The 21,044-nt window shown below is 43.7% G+C and overlaps 1 protein-coding gene across 1 annotated transcript in view; it reads right to left on the bottom strand.

Moving 5' to 3' along the window:
• Positions 1 to 5,639: 5,639 nt before the first annotated feature.
• nomo (nodal modulator) overlaps positions 5,640 to 21,044 on the bottom strand; it is a 39,968-nt gene continuing 24,563 nt past the window's right edge. Inside the window, exons 20-31 of the mRNA XM_083655553.1 lie at positions 20,345 to 20,427; positions 20,022 to 20,181; positions 17,322 to 17,448; positions 14,912 to 15,025; positions 14,612 to 14,739; positions 12,242 to 12,383; positions 11,968 to 12,051; positions 8,286 to 8,396; positions 8,013 to 8,114; positions 7,595 to 7,714; positions 7,332 to 7,424; positions 5,640 to 6,697 (exon numbers count right to left, since the gene is read on the bottom strand). Of these exons, the coding sequence (XP_083511679.1) occupies positions 6,566 to 6,697; positions 7,332 to 7,424; positions 7,595 to 7,714; positions 8,013 to 8,114; positions 8,286 to 8,396; positions 11,968 to 12,051; positions 12,242 to 12,383; positions 14,612 to 14,739; positions 14,912 to 15,025; positions 17,322 to 17,448; positions 20,022 to 20,181; positions 20,345 to 20,427 (1,396 nt within the window). The 3' untranslated portion in view covers positions 5,640 to 6,565. The remainder of the gene's footprint in view (positions 6,698 to 7,331; positions 7,425 to 7,594; positions 7,715 to 8,012; positions 8,115 to 8,285; positions 8,397 to 11,967; positions 12,052 to 12,241; positions 12,384 to 14,611; positions 14,740 to 14,911; positions 15,026 to 17,321; positions 17,449 to 20,021; positions 20,182 to 20,344; positions 20,428 to 21,044) is intronic.

Raw genomic sequence — 21,044 nt, 5'->3', positions numbered from 1 at the left:
ATAATCACGAAAATGGAACAATATGGAGCCGTTAATGAGAAATTGAAGGTCAAAATAGTTTGCTATTATAGAGTCTATAATAGCAAAATATATAGCCTCTCTCTCCCTCTCTCTGACTACATTCGCAGCAAAGCAGCCATCTCAGCTAAATGCTAAAAGCAGCAGCACCGCATCTGTCATGGGTATAGGCATTGGGTTTCATAAAAAGGGTGACACGACACACCTCTTGTACTGATACAGACTGGCACTTAGATGCTGTCTGGGTCTCATCCACACACACACACACACACACACAAGTAGATATATTCGACATATTAGTAGATACATTACACATCAGCCCCACCAGCACCCATCTTGTCATCATAGCCTATGAATATTTAATTCCCCGCCCTCTCTGTGGCCTTCTCATCAAACGTCTGGATAATGTGCTCCAGACGGTGCACCCCTCTCCTCCCCCTCCTGCACGATCATGACTTGTGTCCTGGCCAATGCATTAGGACTGGTAGCATTATGCATTAGGACTGGTAGAGGTGACTCAGGCTGGGCAGCTGGCGATTGCAGTGTGGGATGACACAATAGGGAGAGGGGTGATGTTAGGTAACGCAGATGGAGCAGGCGCAGGGCCAGCGCTGCCATTCTGCATCTAGAGCAGAAGTTTCAAAAAATTTGCATTCAAAGACCCCCGGATAAATCCGCTTTAGCCCACAGACCTCCCGTTTGAAAAAGGTTTTCCCAGGCAGAGAATGTCATGTTAGATGGTTTTTGCTGTCCGTTCATACTGTAGGTGTGGAAATAACAGCGGAAAGAGTGAAATCTCCACTACCAGTCAGCGGAAGTTACAATCTAGTAGATGCTATTTGCACGACGGCAAGCAACACTTAGCAGACAAGCAAGCTGGCTAAGATGGCGTAAGTACTGAGAGAAGCGGCTAACACACTCGTGTGGAGCGAGCTTACCTAGCTAGCGTATTCGCTCAGCTAATATCTCAGAGCGCCCCCCTCCGGGGCCGACGCCAGTAATAGCTACACTACAAGCAGTATGTAGGTCCCAGCAACGCCTGTGCAGCGTGCTCATGCCCTAGGCCAGGCCTATTCAACTGGCGGCCCGCGGGCCGGATACGGCCCGTTTGAATTTTGATATATAAACAGAGTTTGATATATAAAAAAAAAAAAAAAAAAAAAAAAAAATTGGGTGGGGGACAAAGATCTATGACTGGCCGGGGAGAAGCCTTTTTATTTCATTTTTCCTTGTTTGTTACATTACAGTGTTTGATTTTCATCATAATCTGGTTTTCCATAATAATAATAATAAGTTCAGTGTTTATGCCTGTGTTGCCGTCTGTTGTAGTGAAAAACGACTAAAGGGAGAGCAGGTGGTTACATGAAAGTGAGTGAGAAAAGGAGAAGATACTGAATAATGACATCACAACAGTATAATCCTAATGTTAATTTAAAATTAAATATTCTTCTAAATATGGATAAAAGTCCAAAAAACATCAAATTTTCTTCGACACTGTGGGCAGAATGTAGGCAGTGCCCACATTCATTGTGCGTCCAGCATAGCCTCACAGCTAACAGCACCTGGCTGTCCCCCCCTCTCTCTGCTAACAGGAATTAACGGAACCGTGTAAGCTAACTAACAGTAGCCTGCAACGGTAAGATAGCTGGAGTGCTACACAACGCTAGATGCTGGCTGCACGGGAGCAAGCTAGCTATCTAGCTAAGAGAGCACGGCTTCTAGCTACTACTCTCGCTTAACGTTACTCCAGCCGGAGTAAACGTGCGCGCCCCACACGGAGGTAGCTGGCGCCTAAAGTACTTAGCACACAGACACTAGCTGCACGCTAGCTATCTGCCACAATACTGGGTGCGTTACCCTGTCTGGGGACGCAGCCTGCTAATTAGCCTATTGTTCTGTGCTACACAGTACTGACGGATTCTGTTGTTACTTTCTGTTTATTGTGCTTACATGTTTGTCAGATACGCACATTGGAAAAACAAACAAAAAACTGATGTGTCCCAGGCCCAGAGAGCAAACTTGGGACTGCTAGTGTATGATCCAAATTCTCATTCTACCTTCTCTGGCAAACTCTTGAGTGACCTAAGTAACCATGAACTAACCTGATTTTGCTGGGAACCTAGAACCCCCTCAAGGATGGCTGCGGGTCCCGGGACCACTGATCTGCAGGCTGTGTGAGACACACTTGTGGAAAACGTTGCTAATGAGTGTGATACATGTGGAGAATTAGCTTTCTGCATAAAAAGACACCAGCACAGGAGCATCTGGTGTGATGATCACTCCGGGGGAAACGACTGACAGGAGAATCGTTTGCAGCTCCCACACCATTCCATAAGAAATGCAATTAGGTTGAAAAAAAAACTAATGGACATGGTTGCTACGCGTTATGAACTTCAGTGATGAGGCTACCTGATCCCACGACTGACCCTCGAATGGCGTTGTTGTTGTTGCGTTCACTCTCCAGGTTGCTGCAGGAAGACCGACACCGAGCTGAGTGGCTCTTTACTAATTGGCTGGCGTCTCGGCGAGACAAAATGCCAGCGGATCAGCTCAGTGCCGTCACGTGTTACAGCTACTGTGAAAAAGCCAGAGAGCTCTCACACAACAGCTATCTTTCCACAGTAGGGGACAGAGAATGTCCCTTCCAGTCCAGGGGCCATATTACCTGCAGAGGATAGAGAGTGGCCCTTCCAGTCCAGGCTCCATATTACCTGCAGAGGAGAGTGGCCCTTCCAGTCCAGGGGCCATATTACCTGCAGAGGATAGAGAGTGGCCCTTCCAGTCCAGGGGCCATATTACCTGCAGAGGATAGAGAGTGGCCCTTCCAGTCCAGGGGCCATATTACCTGCAGAGGAGAGTGGCCCTTCCAGTCCAGGCTCCATATTACCTGCAGAGGATAGAGAGTGGCCCTTCCAGTCCAGGGGCCATATTACCTGCAGAGGATAGAGTGGCCCTTCCAGTCCAGGCTCCATATTACCTGCAGAGGATAGAGAGTGGCCTTTCCAGTTCAGGCTCCATATTACCTGCAGAGGATAGAGAGTGGCCCTTCCAGTCCAGGGGCCATATTACCTGCAGAGGATAGAGAGTGGCCCTTCCAGTCCAGGGGCCATATTACCTGCAGAGGAGAGTGGCCCTTCCAGTCCAGGCTCCATATTACCTGCAGAGGATAGAGTGGCCCTTCCAGTCCAGGCTCCATATTACCTGCAGAGGATAGCGTCTCAGATTTGCCTTGTTTGGAAGATGAGGCAAAGGTAAGCCACCAGTGCTGGGGAGAGAGATAAGGATGGACAGAAAATAATGATGAAAGTGAGAGGGACAAAAAAAATGACTTACTGTCAGATGGGAAAGACTTAAAAAGGTAGTAAAGTCTTGGTAAGGTCCCCTCATAAGAAATGGTAGGGGAAGTCATTTGAACACAGACATATTAAAAGGAGAAGCCATTAACTTCAGCACTCAAAAGGTTATTATTTAAGCAAAGTTCTGTTATTAGAACCTGTGTCGTGAGTTTGTCTGGTACCTTAACCTGTGATTTTCTACCAGCGTACAGCTGCATATGAAAATAAACTATCAACTACGTCTGACAGTAATGTAAAACGAATAGCACTAGTATATGGACATTTTGGACTGAAATGCTTCAAGGATTAGGTCAGTGATACTCAACTGGCGGCTCACGGGCCACATGTGGCCCGCGATGGAATTGCAAAAAATAATAATAATACAGTGCACCTGAACACAAGATACCCGCTGAATAAGTGTCCAAATGTTCATGTCATTCTGGCCAATTCCACTTCTGTTATAGCATTTCAGTCTGGAATATGGAATATCTTTCAATAATCTATGATTTAGCTGCTAAATTGTCAAATACCGCCGTCTGCTCACTACCCAGGCACTTATGTACTTAACCTAACTATCCGGTGTGCACAACATTGTCAGACTAAACTCCGGCTGACACCCCAAAAACCTACAATCCGCTACAGAAAAATGTATATTGTTTATTAACTGGCCCCTGGCCTTCTATCATTTCACGAAAGTGGCCCCCGGGCAAAGCAAGGTGAGTATCCCTGGATTAGGTGATCCAAAATTCTTTCCATCTTTATGACAAGTTTACAGAACTCAACAATGGCAGCATCAATGTTTTAATATTCATGTATAACATTACACTGCCCCCTAGAGGCAAATCCACAAAACAGCGGCATTCATTTCATTCCGGTCAGATTTTATTCATCATCTCAAAATTTAACAGATTCGGACCAATGACAATTACACCCCAACTCCCTCACCCTCCCTCCCCACCTCCAACCAAACCAATCAACTCCCGCCAACCGTAGACTAATTGGAATCTCTTTCAACTCAGTAAATAGACAGTGGCCTTTTCATCTTTTGAAAGTCAGCCACAAGTGAAAGCAGATGAGTGAAATGTAGGAAAATAAATGGGGTCCATGGTTTTCACAGCCCAGCGGTAACACAATGAGCTTAATAAATTACCATTCTGCCTTATCTTTCCAACTTTAACCCAAGGTCATGACAAACCTTTATAAGATCTTTTCAGTGTGATAAGAGAATTAATCCCCTGATATGAGACCTCTTAAATTAAATGTTGCCCGTCAGATATAGCTTCTCAGACACTTAAAAGGAGAATTTCAGTATTTTACAGCCTGGACTTTATTTTCATATACTGTATATATATATTTTTAATGACTTACCCAGAGCAGAAATGAGTGAAATTGATGCAATATTTAGCGAGGAAACCTGCCACGCAAGGCATGTGGGAACCTTGAATGTACGTCCTGTAAAAATATTATTTTCTGCCACGCACCAGGTCATATCCTTATTATATGATAGAGACAGAACTGGGAGCGTCTCTATATTTACTTCCGTCTGCCTGCTGATCCCAGAATGGGACTGTGTGTGGGACAAGTGTCTCGGGAGAGCTGCGTTGATGCAGGAAAACTCCGCTCTAGTGGAGCAAGCGGAGCGCCATGTTTTGCTTGGAGTAACCAACAGCATAGCTGAAGGATTTTGTAAAAGGCTGAATATTTACCTCTTTTCGAGAACATGGACGATGCATTTTAATTCCATGGCCACTCGTGTTTATTTGAGTCGGAGTAGCACTATATGGATACAAACTGAGACGCCGGGCATGGAGAGGAACAAGCAGAGATTAAAACAAGGTAAAACAAGCATTCGTTTTCTCTCTCTTTTACAATAACAATCTGAGCCTGTGGCAAAATCAAGCTTGTTTAGTGGACGTACTGTACGTGCAGGCTGCCAAGGCAGGAGGGGCATGTGGGAAAAGCAACTGAAGCAATCTTTATCAATAATGCATCAATTAAAAAAAAAGAATCTGCTCACATGGTTAAACATAACAAATATGAAAATAGGTTCCAGGTTGAAAAATACAGAAATTTTCCTTTAAATTTGTCTAAATATCATTCAAAAACAACCACACTTGTAAAGGAAATTCACTAGCATACAAACTCTGTTCACATCAAATGTTAATAATAAATTAATCAACTATCAAAGTTATCCCCTACAGCTCCCTACCAAAAACATACTTCTTCCAACACAGTATTCATGATCCCCCCCCCCCCCCCCCGCACACACACACCACCTTCCTGAGCAAATAGACAAAATGACATGAAGCCAATGTTGCATCACGCTAAACAGCCTGCAAATAAACAGCCTGCAAAAGAGCATCAGATATAGATTCATAGTATTGTAGTAAGTCAGTCAGGAGTGTTTTACATTTACTGTAACTGATATGACTGACAGCAATATGAAGACGTTATTGGTTGTCAACCTCTGGCTCTTTGGCTGTCCGAAGTCCAGTTCCAGTGTGTCCTGATGGCACTATAGGAGTCAATGCAGTGTGGGGTGGATTAATCAATTCAAAATATAAATTGAAACTACAATTCACATACTACTGGAAGAACAGTCCTCATCAATCATTTTTACAACACAAATCTGTACTTTTCAAAATCGGAAGAATTGAACTGAGAGTGAAGTGACCCTGAGGCTGTTAGGCGAGATGCATGGTTAACATGGTGCGCAAAGGTCCTCAAAAGTTTGACCGATATCGAAGCATTTAAGTGCTTTCAAAACCCAAGCAAAAGTTTTCAATTGACCTAGATAAATTACAAATGTATAAAAAATGGCTCATATTCTATGATGACAACAAGTATTGACAATTCTGTTAGACAATGAGGGTTTTTAGAACAACAAGAGTGGTTCTACTGTAGAAAACGGAAGAAACAACTTGTCATGTAAAACATCGGCGGTCAGTCCACTGAATCCGATTGGCTGATGTGCTGGTAGTAGTGCACGTTGAGTGGTTCCTGTTCACTTGGGGCCTAAGCTTCAAATCACACCTAAGCAATCTTTATAGTCCACTAGCACCCACCGTAACCCACAGACACAGACGCAAACGATAAGAGGTTTACCAAGTGAACCAACATCTATGACCTCGGCTGAGCCGCAGTACTGTGGTCGGGTGTGGCGGCGCACTATCTAGTGTGCTAGGGCGTGCTTTGAACCTGAGGCTGTGTTCTCATGTACGCCGGGCCTTCTGTCTCTTGGCCTGGCGTTTGGCTTCGTCCAGAGCAGCACTGTCCCCGCTGGCCTGGGCCATGCTCCTCACACCCTGGATACGGTTCACCAACTGCAGCAGCAGGGGGATCACCTGCAGGCCGGAGGAGACGCGTCAAATCTCAAGTGTCATTTTACACTTCAAATTGAGATCGGCTGAATGAAATTGTCGATTGTGAGGTATCAAACAAATGCTTTTTTGGACTAACAACCTTTGACTTGAAACATTTGAACTGGCCACGACAAACCTGCTGTGATTAATTAAATTAAATTAAATTAAATTTATTGTTGTCCACAATGTGGAAATTTGTCTTCGGCTTCACAGGTTTGCTTGCACACATGAAAAGTACAGTACACAGACACAGTACACAGCACAGGAAATGATAGGGTTCATAATACAACAGATAACAAGACAACAGGACAACAGCACATTACAGACAGCGATGACGGACATGGTTCTGATGTGGATGAGTCCGACGTTTATGAATATAGCAGATTTATTGCGTAAGAACTAACGGATGTTATAAACACAAAAAGAGTGAGAGGTGGGACTTGCTTCAGCCAGAACTTACATAAATGTAACGCTAAGGCTGTAAGGCTCGGCTATGGCAGTGTTATTTTCTAGTGGGGTGGATACCTATCTAAGAAGATTAGAAAATGGAAAAGTTTAGCATGAAAAGCTATTTGACCAGGATGGCATGTCTGCGGGAGGTGGCGCAGGTACGTACCTTCTCATGGTTGTATGCTGCTAAGAGGAGTAACAGTGTGAGGGGCAGGGCAATGTAGGAGCCTTGAGCAATATCCTGGTCAGGCACTTTACGCTGAGGGCAGCAAAAAAAGAAGAAGATGATAAAACACACACACATGCATAAGTTCCAGAGGCAGGAATCTCCTAGTTGATCCTAGGTAGTGATAACTCAAAGAGACAAACTGTGGATATGGAAATATTTGACAGCTGAGAGCTTTGGTATAAAAGCGTCCCGTGTCTTACATTGGGGTTGAAGGTGAGTGTGACGTGCTTGTGGTAGCCGGAGGAGGTAAAGGAGACCTGGGGCAGAGTGAAGTCATACTGGGAACGGGACAGCGTGGAGTACAGCATCAGCACATAGCTCTGGAGAAGGAAGAGAGGAGCGAGGGAGAGGGGAGGAGACAGACAGACAGACTTAGTCGGGTTGAGTCCTCGGTCCTGGGTCAGGGTTAACACCACCACACATGAGTAAATTACATGAGCAGGAGTCTGGAGATGTCATACAACTATAATAGAATATAAATGTGTGTCCTTCTTTGGGAAACAATGGAAATGTCTGAGGATGACTGGGGAAAAACCAACTACAAAGATGATGGTTTTAATATTTCAGGCTTCATTATATCCATGTTGCCTGAGGGGCAGTTCAGTAACAGAGTGATACCTCTCCATCTCTGTCCAAAGGGGGGAAGTGGAAGAAGAGAGACTGTCCCAGGGACACACTGTTGATGGGGTTGTCCAGATTGTCACTCTTATACAGCTTCACCTGGATAGAGAAGGGAAGTAGTCAAACAAACAGTAGTAAAACAATCACACAGTATTCCTGCATACAGGAATACATTGATATGGAATAAAACAGCATGAGCAGGTGTAAGTGAAAGTTATAAAGAGAGAACCCTCCAAAGCAGGGATGAGGGGACGAGACACCCGGTCCTACCGATAGTGTTGGCAGGTGTTCAGGTGAGGTGATGACGTTCCCGCTCAGGTCAAACTGATTGATCTGCCTGAAGGCGATGATGTTGACCCCCTCAATGTCACTGCTGCCAACCTGAGAAGACAACACGCAGCTTAGTGTCCACATCGTTAAGGTGACACAACACGCAGCTTAGTGTCCACATGGAGCATTGGATTCCCAAATCAACATCCAACATGTGACTCATGGATCAAGTAATGTATGACATATGAATTAAGTGGCATTAAGTCAATCAATTCAATCCATTTGAGGCGATGTCCATTGGGCCCAATGGACATCGATGATAGTCGGTGGCCATGGTCGGTGGTTACTAGGGGTGGGGGAAAAAATCGATTCACCTAAGTATCGCGATTTTTAATGTCACGATTTTTTGGATCGATCTTTTATTCCAGAATCGATAATCGCAAATTATTTTTTTTTTTTTTTTTTTTGGGTGCTTGCAGTCAGGCCACTCACTGAACAGCAGGCCAGGCGCCGCCTACTGGTTTACTAGTGGTTTTATTACTTTATTAGTTAGTCTGAAGTACCGGTAATAATTACACTTCAGGGTTAAAGTGGGTGCATCTCATTGTAAAATTGGACTTCAAACGGCCCAAATCTGGCTTCAAACGGCCCAAATTTCACGCGCGTTGGCCCATATCGGCCTGGCCTGCTTGGTATCTAATGCCCGGCCTGAATTATGATCCCAGTCCGCCCCTGTTTTTAACTATATCGCCCAGCCCTACTCATGATATATAATATACAGTCTCTAGTGTATGATTCAACTTTTCCCATGTTCTAATCTAGTGTAAAAAAGCAAACAAACTGAAAAAATAAAAGAAAAAAATAAACAAAAATCGCAATAAATCGTAATATCGAATCGCAATAATCGTAGAATCGCAATACTTAAGAATCGCAATATAAATCGAATCGGCACCCAAGAATCGTGATAGTATCGAATCGGGAGATAAGTGAATCGCCACAGCCCTAGTGGTTACCGTGTACGGTACTATAAACTGCCCTTTATATTTATATATCACTAAATCATAGCAAGAGTTATATCAAGGTGCTTTGCAAATAGAGCAGTTAGAAGACCTGAACAGAAGATTATGAACTCTCAAGGCCAATTCAGAGGTAACTAGATTATCAGTGCTTTGTTCCACATACAGTAGTCTAGGGCAGGGGTTCCCAACCACCGGGCCCCTGACCAGTGCCTGTCCGCAAAGCATTTGCTGCCGGGCCACGAGGAAGCAATACGATTCGGCAGGGAGAAAGAGAGTTAGAGCGAGCACCCCCCCCCCCCCCCACACACACACACACACACACACACAAGAGAGGGAGTAGGCCTGTGCGATATGGCATTTTTTTTTATCACGATATGTTTTCTTATATCGATGTCGATATTTATCACGATATAAATTTATCAATAATACTAATTGCACATAAAAAGCACATGAAGAATTTTAGGGGCACAATTAAAATTCAATGCAGAGCGATATAGAATGTATTCGATACGACTCTATTAATCTCTGACCGGTTACAATTAAGTTGAATTCAATTCAAAGTATTCTCATGAGAGAGGCTCAATGCAGCTCATTGGCTATTGTTGTCATTAAATGATAACCCTTTATTTAGTCATCTGTTTGTCCATACTATTCACTTATGGCTTTTTAATGTAACTTGATCCATTTGCATTTTCATCTTATTATATAATTGTTCTATGCTTGTTACTTGTTTTCCCTTATACCACTGGTCTTTGGTGTGCTTATTCTGTTGCAATGCAATGAATGTCTTGGTCCAAGGCTAGGTGTTGATTATGCAGCTATAGTTAGCTGCTGTTGGTTTGATAAAGGAAGCAAAGACTGTTTAAACCATAGATGTGTAATGTTATTCGGATAGCTGCTATAGATGGTCTAACAGATAGCATAACGTTAGCAAGATTGTCAAGTATGAAGATATTAACGTTAGCGCGTAAGCTAACGTTAGCGTTAGCTAACGCGATGTAGATGCTAATTTGATACCATTCATGACAGCCAGCTACCGCTACCCATAACCAGAACTACTGTCTGCTGCAGCTTTATCTCCCGTGTACAAATCCACGGCCTGACATATTTTAATTCCATCTGTTTATGTTACTCTTGCCGGGCCAGGCTCTAACTGGTTAGTAAGAGCAACTCAGCCAGCCCATGGATGTATTAAAAGAACTGGATAGGGGACGTGCCACGCCCACCCATGCATTCGGACGGAGCTTGCTCATTGGCGCATGAAGCCATCATGGGGGCTTTTTCTTCCTGGTTTTACTTCCTGACAATGCAGCCCAAGGCGAAGTGCGCATGTGTGCCATGACGTGTTCCATGATGTCTCCCACCCCTCCCACGGATTGTATTACAAGAAGAAAATACCCCCGTATACGGCTCTTAGTGGCTTCTGAAGAAAGAAATGCCCCATAAAAAATTTGTTGATAATTAAAAGAGTCGTTTTATACTTTGAGTGACACCCGGAAAAAAATCCCCTGGGTTTAACAGCTGCCGGAGTCCCCATGCAAGTGGATGGGAATTTTCGTCATGTGACTTGCAATACAGAGCTTCGCCGGCATGTTCAAATGGCTTCAAAGCCCAGCGCTATTCCTGGGGGCTTGAGCCAGCCGACTGCGAGGCTCTGAGCAGAAGGGATTCTTCCGCAAACGCGTGCATCACATGGTTTATTTTCCATTGATGCCATTGGTTCCACTCAGTGTTGCCTTCAAATACCCCCCAAAAACAACACGTTATTCACAATAAGCATTGCTGTGCTAAGCTGCGGTCATGTTTCTGAGGGGTTTTGAACGCAACACTGAATTTTTTTTATCGAAATTACAGCTCATTAATTTATCATCGTTATCGTGGCTGTTTTTTTCGTGAAAATTTTCGACATCGTTTTATCGCCCAGCCCTAAGAGGGAGCATGAAAATGAAAAGTAAAAAGACAGGCGCACATGAGAGGATCATTAAACATTGTGCTTTTTTCCGTTAATTTGCATGTCAGGTTACAATGCAGAATGCACACGACTAAATGTCCTTACACACCGAGCACGTTTTTTTCGTGCCATTAATTCGCACGTCAATAATATTTTCCGAACCTATATCAGTCAATGCAACCGTGCATACCAACGGCGAAGTTTCGCCCAGCGTTATTGCGGTGTTTATTTTTTCGAACCACGGTCGATTTTTCAGAAATTCGCTTCCGACGTGTACACATCTGTGGCTGTGATTGACAGGTGGGTCAAAACTCGCATCGCAATTTCGTGCCGTATATTCGCATCGCTCTTGATGTGTAACAGCCTTAAGAGAAATCATAAAGTGTTGCCAACGCATTTCTGTCTTGTGGCCACAATCATCCACAATGATATGAAGAAACAGAACATCTCACAGACATTAGAGAGGAAGAGAACAAATAAACACAGGCTGTGCGGTGTGTGTGGGAGACACATTGGTGAGTGAATGTTTTCATATTATCTTCATGCGAGGAAAATACACCCGGGGCATTTGATACTATATCCAAATGTATTAACTATTAACTACAATATTCTCCATTTTAAACTGCTCCGTGGTGCAAAACAGGTTGGGAAGCCCTGGTCTAGAGCCCATGTGACGAGGCTAGTGACGAGTCGTAACATAGTTGCCGCTCACCTCTATTGCTCTGTGTTGTGGCAGGGCTCTCTCTATGTGGTCATTCCCTTCAGCTCGCAGCTGGATCTGATACCTGCAGCCAGGCTGTGAGGAAACAGCAAAGTCATAATTAGCTGATGAAGAAGAAAATAAAAATGCTACGAAGATGAAAAAACAGCTTTTGAGAGCACATTCCGCTTCCCGGTGATCTATGGTGGGTGGGGGTGTGACAGGTCAGTACAGTACAGTTCACTTTGGTTCAATGTGACGTGTCGATAGCCCGTGTTGTGCTCACCAGCAGACCCCTGAGTCGGAAGCGGCCCTCCTCATCGGTGACGGTGTCCTCGCTGTAGATGCTACACTCTCCCTGGCCCAGCGCCTCCACCGCTACGTCCCTCTCCGCGTCACCGCTCAGCGACTGCACCGCTCCGTAGCAGCTGACGACACCAGACAAGACAACTGGTCAGACGTGCTGGAAGCCGATCCATTATCAACATGACTATATTGATAAGCAGTGTTGGGGGTAACTCATTACAAAAGTAACATATTACATGTAATATATTACTTTTAGCAGTAACTCAGTAATATAACTTATTACTTATAGGATTTCAGTAATATTATACCAGTTACTTTGTCAAGTAACTTAAGTTACAAATTGAGTTACTTTTTTTAATCAAAGCACATACCGTAAAATACCAATTATTAGCCCGGGCGTTAATTGACAAAATATGTAGCCAGACCCCGCGTCAATATGGGACCTGCGGCAGTTTGGGACCTGCTTTAATTATTTTTGTACAAAAATATTGCTCAGCAAAGATTGTAAATAGTATGAAATTGTTTATTTAACCATTTATTTTAATCAGTTGGCTACAGCCCCCCACACGATTGCTTGTCTATGGGGAGAGCCGCGCCTCCCTCTCAGCGCAGCAGAGCACATTGCATGCCAGTTCTGGCCTGTAGCCTACATGAAATCAAATAAAATTTGAGCTGAACTGTGACCTACCGGTATTTACCACTAAACTTTCTCCGCTGAAGGTGAGAGAACATGATCATCATGTGAGCAGATTATTTGTTGCATGCGCTGCCTCCTCCCCTGGCAGGGGAAACATTATAGCCTATCATAGGCTACTCACATTTTTCAATCAGATATGTCGGATTTGTAGGCCTACAAAAATCTTCAGAAAATGCCTACACAATTTTCATAACTGTCAGGTGTTGCTGGAAAACGAATTTTTTAAAAGTTCATCACTCACGGAGCCTACCCTCTTCAGTAGCGCACATGTGAAAGTGCCGTGAAATACCAATTAGAAGCCGACTTCTATGCCCGCTGGCAGGGAAACATACCATAGGCACATTTCTCAAAATAATTATTACACCAGAGATGTCGGTTTTAGTGTATAAAAATCTTCAGGAAATGCCTACACAATTTTCAGAATCATCAGATGTTGACGGAAAACGAATTTTGATCAGCAAGTTTCGTGCATGTGTTTTTTTTCCTCGTTGTTCCTCGTTTCCTCGTTGTTCGTCTTCTTCATCCGATTTTTCTTCTTCGTTGTGTTTGGGAGATGCATTCAACAGGATGTCGCAAAGGTAAAAAGAAAACATTGAAAAAACTAACCGGGCGTCAAATTGGAACCTGCTTTTATGTACAAAATATGTATCCAGACCCCGCTTATATATGGGAGCCGCGGCAATTTGGAAGTCGGCTTCTAATTGGTATTTTACAGTATTTAAATCATTTCATAATCAAACTGTGTGTTTTTATGCAAATAACCACTATAGATGACAATAACAAAGGAAAAGGATAACATTTAGAATTTTGGATGGTTTACACTGACTTCAAGACAGTTTAAATTATTTTTCGGGATGGTTCCGGGGCGCCAATGTCATTCTGCTACTGCAGTTATTTTGGTGAAAGTAATGCAAAAGTAGTGTAATAAGTAATGAGTTACTCTACACAGACATTAATATTGTAAAGTAACTTATTACTTTCAAATGAAAGTAACTAGTAATATGTAGTATATTACATTTTGAAAGTAACTTGCCCAACACTGTTGATAAGTGATAAGTGGATCAGGATCAGGATCAGGATATACTTTATTGTCCCCGAGAGGAAATTTGTCTTGGACAACAGTGCTACATACAGCTGCATCATAAAAAAGAAGACAACACAAAATGACAAAATAACATAACAGGAACAACAACAAAGGTCTACACATTTTTTTCGTGAAGAAATGCTCCTTACATATGAAGTGCATGGAATTATATTGCAAACTGACCCGTCAAAGGAAAAAGACCCATATAATAAAGAATTGCACTGAGGATAAAAAGATGACATGTGCAAAGAAATGGGCGGGAGACTAGATAAAGTGATCTATGCTACTGTGCAAAAGTGGCTTACAAATTAAAACAATTGATAATAAAACCAATAAAATAGAAGACCACAGCATGATCACGTTTAAAGAAAAATGGTAAAGTGCATTATTGAAATGAAAAATTTAAAATAATAATAGAATAAAATAATAAAATAATAAAAGGATTCAATAGAAAATTATAAAATTATAAAACAGTTATAATGTACTGTAGATGCTGAGGACGATTTTTCCTGTATGCTTTATTGTATTATTTATTAGAGTTTGTGCTGGTCCACGTGACAGTCCGGTACCTGTATGCGGTCTTAACGCCAGTGATATCGATACTGAGGTTCTGGCCCTCCTCCACTGTGATCATCTGAGACGCCGGCTCAAAGCGGAACTCCTTCATCATGGGCTTGAAGTAGTACTGACCCGGACTCTGAGCAAACAGAGAGAGAGAAAGAGAATGAGAGAAAAAGAGTGATTATCTCCAATGGAATGCAGAAAAAAAATATACACCAGCTGGAGCTCAACAGAGGTCAAAGCATTCCTACAATAAGCTCTTTACTCAACTGTGTGATCTGGGCGATGGAGGCAATGCTGTTTCTTACCAGGTTGTTGAAGGTGAGGAGGCCACTCTCCTGGGTCAGTAGGTTGGAGCGGAACTGGCCGCCACTCAGAGACAGGAGGACGCCTGACAGCGGCTGGCCTTCCTCCGACCTGATCTATAGGACAAAAAGGAGGGAGAGGGTGAGAGAAAGATCTCATGATGGCTGGGGACAAATAACACCAGTGGACAGACCCAAACTCACAAAAACATGAATCTCCCTGAACTCACAACCTAAACAAATGAAACATTTTTCTTTCTATACTTAACTCTATTGTCCCTCATTTTCCCCCTTTCTCTCATAGTTGATTCTTCTTTGCTATTACTAGTTTCAGAATTTTGCTGTATTTGTACAATGAGTTGAATTAGATTGATTGGAGTTGTCCACATGGACTGTATAAATAAGGTTGTCCACCATCCCACACTAGAAGGGCGTGTCAAAAACTGGCCTAATTTGAAAAATAGACATATTTGAAATAACTGTTGGTGAGACTGGACTAAACTTAACCCAAACCACACAATAAAAGGTCATAATGTCCTTTGTGGCCAAGGCAAAACAAGTGCGGACTAATCTTAAAAGTCCACCATGATGGCAACATTGTGGGAATAACTGGTCTTAATGTATAAGTTAAGGTGTTATCCTTTATTAGGGCTGTGAATCTTCACTGGCCTCACGATTCGATTCGATTACAATTCAGAGGGCTACGATTCGATTCGAGTACGATTATCGATGCATCTCGATGCATCTTCAATCGATGCATCACTTTTTTCCGCAATACATGATTTATTTTTTCTCACTTTCTTTTTTCTCACTGTGTGGCTACTTTTAAAATAAAAGTGCATTTGGAATTGCATTGTACTATGATCCATAATTAAAATAAACAACTGCATGTACTTCCATTATATTTTATTTGATTATTATTTTTTTTTTTTTAATAATCGATTTTTGACATTTGTGAATTGATGCAGAATCGTGCACGTCCACATCGCGATGCATCTTATAATCGATTATTTTTGACACCCCTATTATTTATCCCCATGGGGAAATTCATCCTCTGCATTTGACCCCTCCTCTACTAGGAACCTTCCTAGAACTGGGAGCAGTGGGCAGCCACTGTGCAGCGCCCGGAGACCAACTTGGTCAGGGGCACTGACAGGAGTCTTTAACCCTAACATACATGTCTTTGATGGTGGGAGGAAACCGGAGCACCCGGAGAAAACCCACACGAACACGGGGAGAACATGCAAACTCCACACAGAAAGGACCTGGGAGGGACTGGGGTTTCGAACCCAGGACAGTGCTAACCACTGAGCCACCGTGCCGTCTAAGTATTAGTAAGTACTGTATGAGAAAATAACTAACATTGTAAGATGCTCTGGATAAGGGCACCAGCTTAATGATTACAATCGATATAAAGCAGTGAAAGTGGCTGGTGAATTTTGGGATGTGCCGGCTACTGTGTCAGTTAAGCCCCTTTTAGACTGGCCAAAAATCCCACTAATATCCACAAACTAGTGGCATTTTCTTCAGTCTAAAAGTTTCCAAGCCGGGCCGTTTAGCCGATAGAGCGACCCTGCAAGTTAGGTGGGTTTTTACGCGACGGCACTGCACGCCCTTATTTTACAGTCTATGTGCACGCCACGGAGATATAAATCTTGGCGGTGGTCCAATGCGTGATTTTCTGACCTTGCTTCTCGTCCTCCTGAGTTGCCGCCCCTTTTCCACTGTGAGTCAGTAGAGATTCAGTGATTCTCCCAGGCTGAAATTCAGTTTTCTTAATACTTAATTACTTTACATTGACGGAGAAAAAAAGTGTCTCTCGTCATGCACCCCACACAGCCCAGCCAGCCCCAGGTGCATAGACTGCGTCAAGTGAGCCAGAGTGTAAGTAGGTTGTCCTCTTTAGCTCTTTCAAAATAAAGCCCTCGTTGTAACGTTCACATTTTGAGTAATGCTTTAAAGCCAGTTTCACAATTATGTATTCTTAACATCAAAACGAGTATTTTGATACAATGTTTGCTTCTTCGTTTGTTGAAACACCTTTTTCTCCTCCAACGTGCATCAGTGAGGCTATTTACTTGTTTAAATGACATTAGTTTGAATTTTTTTACCCAGAAGTTTCCATTTACGGTAGTTTTTGTTCAGTCATGAGAGAAGAAGGGAAAAGGGAGGGGGAAGAGACAGCCCGCAGCGCTGGAGAAACGCGGGTTGAGAGTGCGATATAAAAGTTTAAAAGGCGATGCTGCTGCTGCTGCTGCTGCTACCCCCTGCTGCTTTCCTGGGTAATAAAAACACAGGTACTAGTGGGACTTTTGATGTAAAAAAGGCATTACACACATACACACACAAAGAGTTGTGTTGATATGTACATACTGTCTCTGTTTGAGTGTGAATGGTCATGTGTGTGATCTACCTTGAAGGTGACCCCAGCCAGGGCGAAAGCCTTGAAGTCTCCCTGGGTTCCCTCCACTGGGCTCAGGACAAAGCCCTCCTTGCTCGCACTGATGTCATACTGCCGGTCACTGTGGAGTGGGCCCACACTGGATGGAAGAGCAATGAGGTGTTTACTACACAGCACACATATTTAGTGTCTCCATATGTCATGCTGTGTATCACACTCAGATCAGGTGTTTACTACACAGCACACATCTTTTTTCTTTTTTTTCAGATTTTTTATACCATTTTTATCCCCCGTTAGTGCTAATTTTTATTTATTTATCCTGGTTGCTGCTCCACCCTCTGCCAATCTGGGGAGAGCCGAAACTGGCTCCATGCTTCCTCCGAGACATTGGGCAGTAGCCAGCCGCTTCTTTTCACCTGACAGGGGAAGCTTCACCGGTAGGACATAGCACGTGGGAGGATCACGCTATTCCAACCAGTTCCCCTCCCTCCGAACAGGCGCCTCTAACGACCAGAGGAGGCACCACATCAGCGACCAGGATATTGCATGTTTTGGTGTGGGGTTCCTATATGAAGGAAACCCCCAGGGGGCACGGGGAGAACATGCAAACTCCACACAGAAAGGCCCTTTTGATGACCCCACCCGGGCGGCGGGCACTCGAGGACATGCGGACGGGCACGCATTCCTTCAGCGCTCACAGCGTCCCAGGTGGGAATCGAACCCAGGACCTTCTAGCTGTGAGGCGACAGCGCTTACCACTGCACCACCATGCCCCCCTCACACAGCACACATCTTTAGTGTATCCATATTTCATGCTGTGTATCACGTTCAGAGGATGCATTACTCCAACCAATCCCATCTACAGCCATGCTTGCAATTATCTTTTTAATGTCGTTATCGAGATCACACGTTAATTATTTTGTTATCGAGATAACGGGTTAATTAATTTTCTTATAATAATGGGTACTCCTTGTTCCGACATTATAAGTACTCAGAGGAAACGACATTTTGTTTTCTCGTGACGGGTTGATTATCTTGTTATTGAGATAACGAAGCTCGTTTTCTCGAGATAACAAGATAATTAACTCATGATCGAGATAACGACACTAAAAAAATGATTGCAAGAGATAAAGCTCGTTTTCTCAAGATCACGAGATAATTAACACTTTCCCCGCCAAGGTTTGTGACCATTTTCACTCATTTTCCAAGAGCCACAGAATATTTTCTTCTATGACTATGTAAACACCGAATATCTCAAAAGAAAGAAGGGTTTGTCTGTTTCTGTCTTCATCCGTTCTTTAGTTATTGACACATGAATGAAGGTTGTGTTCACCGAAAACACCCATTTGTCCCCAGAAAGCGTAGAAAAAAGCATGTTTGTGCCGCGGGGCGAGGAGCCCCCCCCCCCCCCCGCTCAGGGAGAGGAGCTCCCCCCCACGCTCAGGGAGAGGAGCTCCCCCCCTGCGCTCACGGAGAGGAGCTCCCCCCACGCTCAGGGAGAGGAGCTCCCCCCCCCGCGCTCAGGGAGAGGAGCTCCCCCCCCGGCCCTCAGGGAGAGGAGGTCCCCCCCCCGCGCTCAGGGAGAATGTGATAACACAACTGAAGTCACTGTCACAGAACATTCAATCTCAGGCTAGGAACTTGGGTGTGACAGAAATGTGGGCATTGAAGCTATCATATCAGACAAACAAAACCTGCCTTTCGTCACTTAGAAAACATTGCCAAGGTCAGACCCTCTCTCACCCATGGCAGAGAGAGCTAATGCCCTGTTTGATCACCAGCAGGCTCAGCTATTGTGATGAACGAAGTTGTCTGTAATTAATTACTAAATAGACAAGTGGACAGCAACAAATGAGTCAGAAAGCTGCTGCCACAGCAGAGACCACTAGAGCCAGTACACACATCACACCCGTTTTACATTTTTGTATATTTTTTTTTCTGGTTCTCCTATTGGTTTTTTAATCTATTCATGGACTTGCCCCCAGAGTATATTAACAGTCTGCTCACTACACATGTTTCTGGCAGAGACCTCAGCTCCTGGCACTCTTAATTTGAGCTGTATGTAAATCCAGGACAAAGACTTATGGGGAGGCTGCTTTCAGTTCCTGTGGCCGCAGGCTCTGGAGCAGCCTCCCTATAGATCTGAGGGCAACAGAAACCTTAGACATCTTTAAACACAAGCTCCACATCTAACTTTTTATTACTTTTCTGTTTTTATATTGCCTTTCCGTTTTCATTCTTCTTCTTTTTTCTCTTTCATAGTTTCTCTTTTTATTACATTTCGTCTTCATGCATTTCTTAGTTTTTCGGTGCACTTTTTGATTATTATTTTTAACTCTAATGTAAAGTGCATTGCACTGCATTGGATTGAATAAAACTTGCTACATAAAGAAAGACTGATTGTACCACCACCAAGTCCAATAGCTATGATGGCCAACTCTATTCCATTTTTGGAGAGGCTGTATTAAACTGTCCTACAAAAAGAAGAAAACAATTAATCTGTATAGGGAATAGAATATGCATCAATGGAGAAAGTGCAGAAGTACAGCAACACTTGTGTGTCTCGAGATATTATTTAGTTGCAGGCTGAATTATCTCTCTGGACACAAGTATTCAATGTTTTTTTCCTCTGGTCCAAAGTGTACAGCGCTGTGATATCTGTAAGCTCCCATCTCATTGGTGGCCACAGTAATGAACGGTGCGCTGTGATACCTGTAAGCTCCCATCTCATTGGTGGCCACAGTAATGAATGGTGCGGCAGTTCCTCTTTCAGTGATGGATATCTCCACGCCTTGGAGCTCTGGTGATACCTTGCCCTGCAGGAAGAGACCAGCCCGCCCAGCGATGTCCACCAGTCGGCCTGGGCAGGACTCTGACAAGGGAGGGAGGGTTGTTACACATACAGCATGGAGTACCAGTGACACACTGCAGTAACCCATTTGAAAATGTTCTCTATAAGAGTAAAAAGTAAAAAACAAACAAGAAAAAACACACACACCAAATTTTAAGATTACACAACAGGTGAGAGAACTTGCCTCCAGTGATGGTGGCCTCAACTTCAGGAGGGTAGAACAGCAGCTCCTTGGAGGTTGGAGTCACGGTGATCTTCTCTCCAGCCCTATATAGCAATAAATTATATATAAATATATTATATATATATATATTACACACACACACACACACACACACACACACACACACACAAACCCCTATACTGTATATCTATAGCTGCTTTCACACATGTTTGGAATTCAGGAGTTATCTAGAGGCTATGCGGATGGCTGTCATGTGTGAATGTGTGCATGTGGCTCATGCGCGCTCCCGCGGAGCCTCTTCCTAGCCGGAGGGAAGTCTTGGGCTCAGGGTACACACAGGGGCGGATTGTCCCCCCCCCCCCCTCCAGAGCTCCGTGAAGTAGTCAGCTCGTGAGTGCATGAGGACAGAGACATCGCGACAGATTATTATTATATAAATAGTCGATGTGAATGAGCGAGCAAAAAACACATGCCAGCTCAAACCTGCTCCGTGTGCGACAGCCAACATGTTGCTGGATTGCTGGATTGAAAGGCTCATGGCTCTGATCTGATTTCATGTCTGCTTCGCACAGCACACACATTTAATAAGCATTTTTGGACGCGAGGGTCGTCCCGCTTCCCAGTATTGGACATCGGGTAGGGTATCTGGATCTGGTTGCGTTCATGTCTTTGATTTAACGTGTACACAGCGTTTGTGAAG

This window comes from Poromitra crassiceps, assembly GCF_964638095.1.
Source record: "Poromitra crassiceps genome assembly, chromosome: 19".
Lineage (NCBI taxonomy): Eukaryota > Metazoa > Chordata > Actinopteri > Beryciformes > Melamphaidae > Poromitra > Poromitra crassiceps.
Note: the sequence above shows the minus strand (reverse complement) of the source record. Positions and strands in the feature narration are given on the sequence as shown.